Source organism: Poromitra crassiceps, assembly GCF_964638095.1.
Source record: "Poromitra crassiceps genome assembly, chromosome: 7".
Classification (NCBI taxonomy): domain Eukaryota; kingdom Metazoa; phylum Chordata; class Actinopteri; order Beryciformes; family Melamphaidae; genus Poromitra; species Poromitra crassiceps.
The window spans coordinates 41,000,293-41,011,632 of NC_139628.1; the positions used below are offsets into that span (position 1 = coordinate 41,000,293).

Sequence of the window (11,340 nt, forward strand, 5' to 3'; positions counted from 1 at the left end):
CCGGCCTCCTCCGTGACCCCGTCCTTTGTCTCGTAGCTGGGGTACATGTCTGCACCCCCGCCCCGTGAAATTGGCCCGTCCCAGCGTTCATGGGATGCTTGGAGAGAGAGAGAGAGAGCGATATGGGGGTTGGGGGTTGGGGGTTGGGGGTTAGGGGGGTGGGGGGGTGGGGTGCAACGACTTTGTTTTAACTTTGAAAATTTGAATTATTGCGTCTCAAACCACATTTTATGAACTTTCGCACTGAAAAAGCAGACATACGAGAAAAATGTCTGCCGAGTGTTTTTTGCAATTCGCATCGCAATGCTCATATTCAGCCAAAAAACATCACAACATGATGTTGTGCAGCTGTCGTTGTATAAAGGCTTGATCGACCTCCCATGCAGAACTTCCTGAAGATAAGTCTGGGGATTATGAGTGAGGGTGAAGCCTGGAGAGTGTTGACCTCACATCTCTACGCTTGACTGTAATCATCATACTCTAGAAGCTCCGCCCCCTCCCCTGATCAGACTTCAAATGAGCAGAGTGCACCCTGGCTCACGTCTATATTCCATAATGAACAGGCGTCTAATAAATAATAAATAATCTTTTGGAAACATTGATTTGAAACAGACATTAGCCTACACCTATTGATATACTGCTTTTTTTTCTAACCAGTGAAATGAGTGAAATGAAAATCAAGGGTGTATTCAGGGATGTTTACTGTAATAGGGAGTTTTGCTTTGATATGACACGTTTTCTCCTCAAATTGGGTTTGTAAATGGGATCAAATATTGTAATAATGTTCATTGAATGTGGCATTCTCCAGGGTTCTTTTGTTAAGGCAGGGGTTCTTCAATGTTTTCGTCACAGACAGACACACGGTACTAAGGACAGGTTTCACTGTCCCCACTACAATTAGATAGTAGTGGGGACAGTGAAACCTATAGTTACTATACAATACTTATTTTATTTCTCCTAAGTCCGGGATGTATAAAAACAATAGTCAGATCAAGGCTTCTCTGTATAGCCTAATTGTATAACGTCTTATTCTATCCCCAGTTAGCCTATTTTGTAAATCTAAAATGATGTAGCATATTTATTCTCAGCATCATTTATTTCCCTCCATTATAGGATCAGACACTGCTTTATGTCATAGGCTACTGCTTTAGGCCACACAGGGTTTCCTCATGTCGCCCACACACATAATAATGAGCTCTTTGACAGTACCTGCGAATGGAGAACAAGGAAACAGTCATTTCCATTAAAAAAAAACACACCTACCTGTCAGCCACGCCCACGTGACATCATACTCACCTGTTGTATCTCTCTCTCGCGCTGCCTGCTCTGGAGGGCGGGGCTCGAGCTTGCCACCAGGCTCTCGAGCACAAGCAGCCAGACACACATCCTCCTCCTCACTACTACACTACCGTTCAGCTCGAGCCTCTCAGCGACAGCGCGTTCGCGGAATCGTGTTTTGTTTGTGTTTTTCTTGGAAGAGTTCAATGTGATTCTCTGACTTGGGTGTCGCGTACTGTAGGTTAATTTGACCTGGAGACGGTTGGAGATTTGGTGCGAGCAGTGGGACAGGCTTGGCGACACCGGGGCACGCACACAGACAGAGACAACTAGTCCAGGACACCGGACATTATTCCAGCACGAGAAGACGCCCGTTACTGTTGACTTTGGATTACTTTGGCTTGCAGTTTAACTGGAATACCGTACACCACGTGTTAGTTTAACGCGTCTCCTTTTCTTTCGCAATGTCGTTTTTCTCCAGTTTGATCATTCAACCTGCACATTTGCGCTGAGCGGATGCCGTTCTGCTGTGTGCAGACCTAGGCTGCAACAAGAATAACCCCGTCTAGATAAATAAAATACAACAAGATATATTAAAGAAGCATTGCATTTAATGTTATAAAAACATTTCAACTTATTTCACAGTGCTTTGGACTGAGCCTTGTGCGCATTTACTGGACTGCACTCATCCAGAACATAGCTGCTCTGCTCGGGTCAGGACAGGAGGATGGCTCACAGCTGAAACCACACGGGGACGTTTGACGTTGAAACCGAGATCGGACGGAGCCCCAAACCCCCGACTCCTCCTGGAGCTGCAGCCGAACCGTGATGACTCCAGGCGGGGTGATGTTGATCCTGCTCGCAGTGTGCACTCTGCTCCCCGGAGCCTCCTGGGCAGCGACTCTCAGCGGACTGGGAGGAGGTGAGTGCTGGCTAGGTGGAGGGAACAAGAACAAACATCAAGGCGACACTATTGGTGATCAATGAAGATGCACGATCAGTGATCTAGTTGTAAAAATTTGAAATAAAAAACAAATAAGGTAATCACATGCAGTCGGGAGAGCTTCATACAGCCAATAAAAATACTTTCAGAAAATTATGAATTATTTTCCTAAAAAGACTCAATCCTCATACGGTTTAGGTCAGGCTAGTTAACCTGGCATAGACTACACCTTACTGACAAAATCATAGTAGCCACAGCTTATCTCACATAACTTGCTGTCTTGTGCATGCACCTGCAAGTTCAGCGCAGTTTGTCATGTTGTTTTACGCGCGGCGCAAACAGCGTTACCAAACTATAAGGTGATCGATGATTAGTGTATAATAATGTTGATAACTGCTTTTTAGCTAAACAAACTGTCTTTTACATGGGGCTGAAGCTGCGTTCGTGTCCGCGCAGTCACCAGCACCACTGTAGTCTGCAGCACTACTGTTTTACGCGCTCGGGGCGCGGTGCCAAACGGCTCCCTTTTGTATTGTGGCTGATAAATGATGATGCTGGCGAGGCAAACAGGTGCCAGACTTGTTCTCCTTGTTGCCAACAAGTGAACGGGCCCACGGGGCACAAAGACCGGGTTGTTGGGTGATCTGGACACGTAAGAGAAGCCATCTGCCTTTAAATTGATAGGGGTTCAGTCATTTGGATGCCCAGAAACGTAGATCTCTACCACCAAGCCACCCTGCAATGTGATATATGGTTTGATGATTGGTCTTAGCTTTCTTGTAAAGAGTTTGTGTGCAAAATAAAGTTTGTCACCAGATCAGCCTCTCACTGCAACTAGACAGAGGGAAGGAAATGAAGATTGTACTGTATGCATGGCTTTGAGTTTGTTTGTGTTTGTGTCCCGAGTGAGAGAGGAGAGATAGAGAGAGAAACAGAGTCAGATTTGAGTAGCTCTAGTGCGAGTGGATGGAAGACTGTCAGCTCTCTAACAAGCGGCCTCATTGTGCTGTGGCTGGCGCTGGGGTCAGGGCCACAGGCTCGGTCGCCTTCCTGTTTTCTGGAAATCTGACAGTTAAAATGGACAACGTGAAATGAGCAGAGACATCCATCACAACAAAAATAATCAGACGCTTAGGGGGAAATGGTTATAGAACAGCTATCGTGTGACTTGTTGGAGATTGGATTGCAGACTGTGTGTGTGTGTGTGTGTGAGCAGTCGAGTGTCTGTCTCTCTCTCTCTCTCTCTCTCTCTCTCCACCACCATGTGACGTTGTTTATACCCAGATGCAGCCAGGAGGAATAGATTTAGAGGTTGCATCACCGCGTGTCTATTGACCATCAGGCTGCAGGACACTCACCTGACTGTGCTAATGTGCTTTGACCTGCTGCTGCACTCTTGTCTCCTCACGCTGTAGAAGGGTCGGACAATCGTCTATCCGATGACCAGCGTCTCTGCAGCACCCAACCTCGCTTGTCGTACTTCAGACAGATGCGCCGTTTGCTGCGGCTCCAAGCCCAGTATGAATGAATGAATGCAGTGTCTGGGAGTTAGCGCCCGTTAGCTGTTTGCTGTTTCTGTGTGTCATTATGCAACTGGGGCCTATGGCATGCTAGTGCCACAACAATACAGTTGGAGCAAGTGCCAACAAACAGGGGAGAGAGAGAGAGAGAGAGAGAGAGAGAGAGAGAGAGAGAGAGAGAGAGAGAGAGAGAGAGAGAGAGAGAGTGAGAGAGAGAGAGAGAGAGAGAGAGAGAGAGAGAGAGAGAGAGAGAGAGAGAGAGAGAGAGAGAGAGAGAGAGAGAGAGAGAGATGTCAGACTAGGGATGAGAGAGAAAAGCTACTGTCATACTGTAGCCACATCAATCCAACATGTTGATGAGGTAGTGTAATGTAACTTGGCTCTTCAAGGCAGCTTGTCTGACACTTGTCTTGTGCAAAATGGCAACAACAATAACAACATTCCATTCTGCAAGAGTGAGATTAGTTGCCATCCTCAGAAGGGTGTGTGCCTGCGTCTGTACATGTGTGTGTGTGTGTGTGTGTGTGTGTGTGTGTGTGTGTGTGTGTGTGTATATACTGTACTGTATACATGTAGGCCTATGTGCGTCTGTGTGTTTGTGTTATGACTAAATGAAGCGTAGATTCCTCTTATGTAAGAGGCTGTCATTGAGGTCAACACCTGGTCAGGTGATATTTGGTTTGAGATCGCTTTGCATGTCACATGACATCTATTAGGCGTGGCATCGGCCTGCGGTGGCCACTCAGGCACATTCACCGCTTGTATTTCACAGGGGTAAAAAGCAAGCGCTTTTACAGCAGGGTGATTCAATAGAGGATACATTATGTCTTTAAATGAAGAATTAATTCACAAAATATTATTGAACACTTACATTCTATCATAAATTATGCATAAAATCATTGCAGGTTTTAATATTGGCAGTAGACCACGTTGACTGGCTGATATCCAGTAGCCAATAAAAGGCCAATGCATCAGTATAATCCTATTAGGGTCTGACAGATTTCCAAGCAGAGTTCACAATATACATTACAGTGTGCAAAGTATTAGACGTTACACTAGAGCTGGATGATGCCATCCGAATAGGCATCGCAATGTTTCCACAGTCTCTCTGTGATGGAGGGGAGAGAGAGGGAGAGAGAGAGGGAGAGAGAGAGGGAGAGAGAGAGAGAGAGAGAGAGAGAGAGAGAAAGCAAGCATTTGAATACTGATTTGGACATGAACGATAGCATCGTCCATTGGCCCAACCCTACAGTACACATGTAATTGTATTACCACAGCCTATGATATATACCACAGTTTGATCAGATAAACAATATTACCGATTACTGTATTTTCATACTTTTCATACTTTTGTGGCTTATAGTCCGCTGTTATCCACAATGCTTTTGACCTGTTTGCCACTCCCCATTCCTACTGAAAGAAATGTTACCCCGGTGTGTTGCCTCAGAAAGTTGCTCATCTCATTGCTGTTATGATACTACTTCTACTATAACACTTAATGTCATTCATTTATTCATGAATTAATTAATTAATTCATCCATTAATTTATTCATACATTTAAATAGGGACAGATACACAACATAAACATGTGTCAACGTCTGATGACATGCATCCCAGCATTTATAGCCTAGGCTAGTTTGCCATGCCTGTCCCTAGATGTTGTTAAAAAGCAAAGTACAGTAATGTGTCCATGGTAACTTGTAGCAAGGCAGTAGATGGGTGTGAATAGTCCCACCTCCCATGTGGTTGGGGAAAAGTAATAAGATTGCTTGGCTGAAACTCTCCACTGTATATAATGAAGTTACCATCTGTATTTCTTGCTTAATGACAGCAGAGGGCGGGGTGTTAATTTAAAGAAATCACAAACAGGCCGGTCGCTCTCTAACTCTCTCTATTGTTGTGGTTTTATGAGAAAAATAGATTTGGCTCAAAACACCAGTGTTAAGATACCGCATGCTTGTTTAACGACGCCTTTCATGTCTGTGGAAATAGAAATAGGCAGTGTAGAGTGGCTCTGACCTCTCCCCTCCTGTCAGTTTCACTGGGCCGCCAGCTGCTCTAATAATGCTCCTCACATGAAACTGATTAGGGTGTCGGCACACAATGGAGGGCCCGGCTCCCAGCATGCAGCGCTCCACGGACCACAGGCCGGGAGAGAGCAGCTATGTCTCATTTGATTAGCTGGGTCAGGAATTATGTAGGTATATAGGACTGGTCAGCAGTAACACTCTCTCTCTCTGGTTCTCTCTCTCTCTCTCTCTCTCTCTCTCGCTCGCTCGCTCGCTCGCTCGCTCTCTCCCAAGGCCACCCATGGGTCCACCCACCACCAGCTTAGCAAGCGGAGTCAATTTGCTTGCCTGCTTACCAACTAAATTGGTTGTTGTTGTTTCCAGTCAACATTAGCTTTTCTGGAATTCTATTCAAAAGTTACGACTCCAGTGATTTCAGTGATGGAACATTCATTACTGTATTGTAGTGCGGTGACTTTGCACTCGGCTAGCTGTGAAGTGTGTGTGTGTGTGTGTGTGTGTGTGTGTGTGTGTGTGTGTGTGTGTGTGTGTGTGTGTGTGTGTGTGTGTGTGTGTGTGTGTGTGTGTGTGCGTGCGTGCGCGCGCGCGCGTGCGTGCGTGCATGCGTGCGCGTGTGCTGTAAAACAGACTCTAGGTCCCTTTTTTATAGAGCCTGATCCAGCTTCACTCTCTAAAAAAGGTATCTTAGTTCCAGCGTCCATTCAGAAATGTTTGGTCTTTTTCACGTGCGGTCAGTTTGAGTGCCGCTAAATGATATTGTTATTTATCTGACTCAAGGTGCCCACAGCCCTCATGGCCTTACATGAACCATTCATACTGTACACGATGTGTGTCAAACCGGTGTGGCACCAACATGTTTTGTTTGGCCGGGCGTCCAAGGCCGGAATGCACACACAGTTACTCATCATGGTGTCAGGGTTTTCTTATCTTAGAGGCGTCTGGGGACGAGGCTGGCATTGAGTGTAAGCAGCTGAAGCTGTGGGAGGCAGCATGGTGATGATGCCTGTGAGAAGAGATGCTGACTACAGTAGATGATGTGTTTGGGTTGAGGCTGCATTGTTTTCTCCCACTGGGGAATATATCAAGCGGTTGCACAAAGACGGTAAAAACAGCTGAGATGTTTGCCTCAGTCTCCTCCCCTATGTCTTTCTCGGTCGTCTCCCCCCCTCCCCTCTCTCTCTCTCCTTCCCTCTCATCCTGGCCAGCCTCTGTCTCTTGTCGTTCTTCTGAGTGTGGTTGATAGGGGCCCGGTGGAGTTGAGTGGTACCCAGGGAGCGGGGGGGGAGAGGCATCGGAAACGCTTTTAGCGCTTTGCTCAGTTTAGTCTCTGATAAGTCCCGCTCTCTGCTGGACGTAGCTTGAGTGCATAGCGGAAGGCTGCACCTATCTATCTCTCTCTCTCTCTCTCTCTCTCTCTCTCTCTCTCTCTCTATCTCTCTCTCTCTCTCTCTCTGTCTCTGTCTCTCTCTCTCAGAAATGCTTCAAATGCCTTCAACTTTCCTCTGAGCCCAAACCTGGCATCTGTCTCTCTGTTTGTCTCTCTCTATCTCCCTTCATCCATTCTCTCCATTTCTTTATCTTGCTGTTTTCTTACTCCCTCTTGTTTACTTTCATTCTGCCATCTTTTCATTCTTATCCTCCACATCCGCCCGTCTCTCTGAGGCTTGAACCAGACTTAATACTTCAAACAAATACAAGGCTGACTAACAGGTGTTAGCAGGTCCTATCAATATAGTGTGTGTGTGTTCGTGCATGCGCGTGCGCGTGCGAGAGAGAGAGAGAGAGAGAGAGAGAGAGAATCCGAGTTCAAGAAAGTATTTGAGTCTATTTGATATGCAGACATTGTACTGTATATGACCTTATTAAATCAACACATAAAAAATAAGTTTGGTGTTAAAATGGGCAAAATAGGGGTAATCCAATTGAAGTGAAAACAGAGAGAGAGAGGAAGGGAGAGAGTGAATGAACGAGGGATGAGAGGAGGATAAAGGAAGAAATGCCTAGACGGCGGCCAATGCAAAGTCAGGATTTCTCAGCAGCCGTTGGCCACCTACGGAGGAATGACTGCTCTCTCCCTCGTACGCTCGTCAGCAAAATGAATGAACACACACAGAACGGCCTCTCATCGTGCGGTCTGATTCATAACGCACTCTCCCTATAAAGCCCTGACATTGTCTCCAAGGTTGAGAATGACATTAGCAACGCACACACGCACGCTTGGCCACGCCCTGTTTGTGAAGGGTCAGCCCACATGGGCGCTCTGTGACTGGAGCTTGTCAGAGTAAAAGGCCAAAGGTCACACACACTCACCCGGTTTACGCAAGCAGATTCTCTGCATTGCATTCCCAGGACATTCCTCCTTGTGCGATTTGGATTATTTGGGGATTTTGCCTCAATTCCTACAGGTTTGTTGTCATTCCACATCCCTCCTCTCTCTCCCTCTCTCTCTCTCTCTCTCTGTCTCTCTCCCCCCTGTGTGATTACGCTAATGAATAGTTTACACACACAAGGCGGGGAAAGGTCAAGGGTATTAAGGCTGATATTGTAGGCTGTCTGGGAATTCTCCTCCTCCAGCATCCTTCCCTTCTTCCTCCTCCGTCCATTCCTCCTCCCAGGCCTTTCTCTCGCTCCCTCGCACAGGAAAACCAAGTGCAGCGTCTCACGTCATGACGACGAATGCTTTCCTTTTGAAAGCTAGGTCGAGCATCTCGCAAATTAAAACGCTTACAGGCCTTCTGAGCGATGTGTCTGTGTGTGTAGATGTGTGTGCTGGGTGCTCTGTGTGTTACTTTGATGGGGCTTTTGAACAAATGATCTGCAGTGCCAGACGCATAGGTCAAGCATATATCCTGAAGTCATTGGAATTCACTCCCCCTTCTCCCCTCTCCTCTGTCCTCCCTCGTGCTCTCTGTTGCGTGGAAATCCCATCTGATGAGAACGGACAAACCAACCTGATGCAGGCAGAGAGAGAGTAGACTTCATGTCATTTAGCAGACGCTTTTGTCCAAAGTGACTTCCAGTAAGAACGGCAGTCAAACTGACTGTATTATATGATAGGAATACATTCGTGGAATCAGACTTTTTTCTTCTTAGTAAGAGTAGAAGTGGAAGACGATGGTTACGTGATAGGTTAATGGTTAACAGTATGGTGTACACCAGTGAAATGGTGTTGACATAGAGACGGAGCTGAACGACATCGCGCGGAATGTTTGTTCTCACATGCAACCGATGAGGGCAAGACAATGATAGAAACAACAATAACAATAGCAAACAATAAATCAGAGACTGACTGACAAGGAGCCCGATTACTGTATAAGTGATATGCTCATATATAATTCCTTCCCTGACTATTCCTGATTTCACAACATATTTACACAAGATTTTTGATAAATAATCATCAGTAATGTGGATATATAATGACTAAGTAGGTAAAGGCAAATGACAGAACGGCTAGAACAGTCTGGTAAGTTCAGAAAATGACATCACTTTACTGTAACGCAGCCTTTAAAACCAGGATAACACAACACATGTCTTATCACCATATTACCATATCCAAAATCTAAGATGATATCTAGTTTCATATCTTTTATACCACAATATCGATATAATGTCGATATATTGCCCAACCCCTCCTGTACATTGACATGCATTTTAAATGTAATTCCATCCGATGAACACTTGAATGAGCTAGAGTGTGATTCCACACCTGCAAATCCATACTGTTCAATTTTGCTGACCGTTCAGTGGGACCATCATCAATCATATGAATCAATATTGATTGCATGGTTCCCCCAACTCAAGGTGAAGTAAAGGACAACAGGAACAGAGGGAGGGAGAGGTACTGAACATGGCTGGTTTGGTGATGGACCTGATGTACCTTTCAACACAACATGTTAATAATAACATTATGTGTCACTCATGATGCCAATATGTGTTATTAAAGAATGGAAGAGAGGGAATAAAAAGGAAAAGGAATAGTCAAATAAAAATAAACAATAAAAATCAGAAGACACGTTGGTGGAAGAGAATTACACGCTGCATGCAAGTTATGGGTGAGGTGAGACTGACCCCAAGTCAGTCACAAGTCCAACCAAGCAGAAGAACAAGTAAAAATGAAATGAAATGATGGAAAGAAAAGGAGAGAAAGAGAGTGAGTGAGAGAGAGAGAGAGAGAGAGCGGGGGGGGGTGAGAGATCAAACAAACCAGACAGACAAGAGACGTTGGGCGTCAGACAAGGAGACGGGGTCAGAGTTCACACAGGGCCACTTTGGTCATGTTGAGACAGCATCCACTTGACCTGTCAACCTCTCAGGGAGGTCACACATACACGTGTGCACACACACATACACACACACACGCACGCACACACGCACGCACGCACGCACACACACACACACACACACACACACACACACACAGAGTTGCTGGCTATTTACACAGATTGATTGGAAGGCTGGAATCTACTAAATTCATCAATTGATTTGATGGCCTGTGTGTGTGTGTGTGTGTGTGTGTGTGTGTGTGTGTGTGTGTGTGTGTGTGTGTGTGTGTGTGTGTGTGTGTGTGTGTGTGTGTGTGTGTGTGTGTGTGTGTGTGTGTGTGTTCAGGTCAAAGAGTGTGTCCACTAATGGCCAGATTGAAGTGTGAAGGCATGCTCTATTTGCCTCTCTCACTCACTCTCTCTCTCTCGTTGTCTAGACTAACTGCATGCGCCCTGCATGTATAACATAGGTGTGGAGTTAATTCATTCATAATTGAAAATCCTCACTATTGAGGCTGTCAGGTTAATGCGTTCAGCTTTGTCCGTGTGTGTTCACGTGTGTGTGCCGCTCTTTGCAGGACCTGTGTCAGCATAAAGGCCAGGAAAGGTGTGGTGGAGTGAGGGGAGGGGGGGAGGAAACACACACACACACACGCACACACACACACACACACACACACACACACACACACACACACACACACACACACACACACACACACACACACACACACACACACACACACACACACACTCTCTCTCTGCCTCTGACCACACTTAGCTTTGATTGATCTTCACACTTCAGTCTGGGTCTCTTATTGCAAGAGTCGATATTATAAAGTCTAAAGCTGTGTTGTTGTGTGGGTGTTGTGTCAGAACAGCTGTCGTGTAGTTAAAAAGGTGGACAGGGTTTTTTGTCACGAAACGGCCCCTATCAGCACTGCACTGGCTGTATAGCAAACAGTCAGCTTTTTCCAGATTTCTGCCTGCTGGCAAGTTCAGTGATGCCTACAGGATGCTGTGTGCCAGTGCTGCAGGTCAGGATGTCACTGTGTGCAGAGTGCTGAGTTCAGTGATGGCTGCAGGATACTACTGTGTGCTGAGTTGTGCTGAGTTCCAGCACTAAGGACACATCTTGTTGTAAGTTCTTTACTGCTTCATTGCGGCACCGACAGGCCCAGCGTTTCACCAGTAAAGGTACAGTGACATGATGAGGACAGAATGTCCACCACTAGTCTTGTCACGGTGTGGACATTTTCCCACCGGGTAATAAAGTGGCACCGGTGACATCACCGGTGTTACCGATT

General features: G+C 46.0%; 1 protein-coding gene across 1 annotated transcript in view; it reads left to right on the plus strand.

Annotated features, from left to right (window-relative positions):
- Positions 1-1,973: 1,973 nt before the first annotated feature.
- Positions 1,974-11,340, plus strand: part of sema4f (sema domain, immunoglobulin domain (Ig), transmembrane domain (TM) and short cytoplasmic domain, (semaphorin) 4F) — a 78,220-nt gene continuing 68,853 nt past the window's right edge. The window contains exon 1 of the mRNA XM_083640485.1: positions 1,974-2,200. Coding sequence (XP_083496611.1) covers positions 2,107-2,200 — 94 coding nt within the window. The 5' untranslated portion in view covers positions 1,974-2,106. The remainder of the gene's footprint in view (positions 2,201-11,340) is intronic.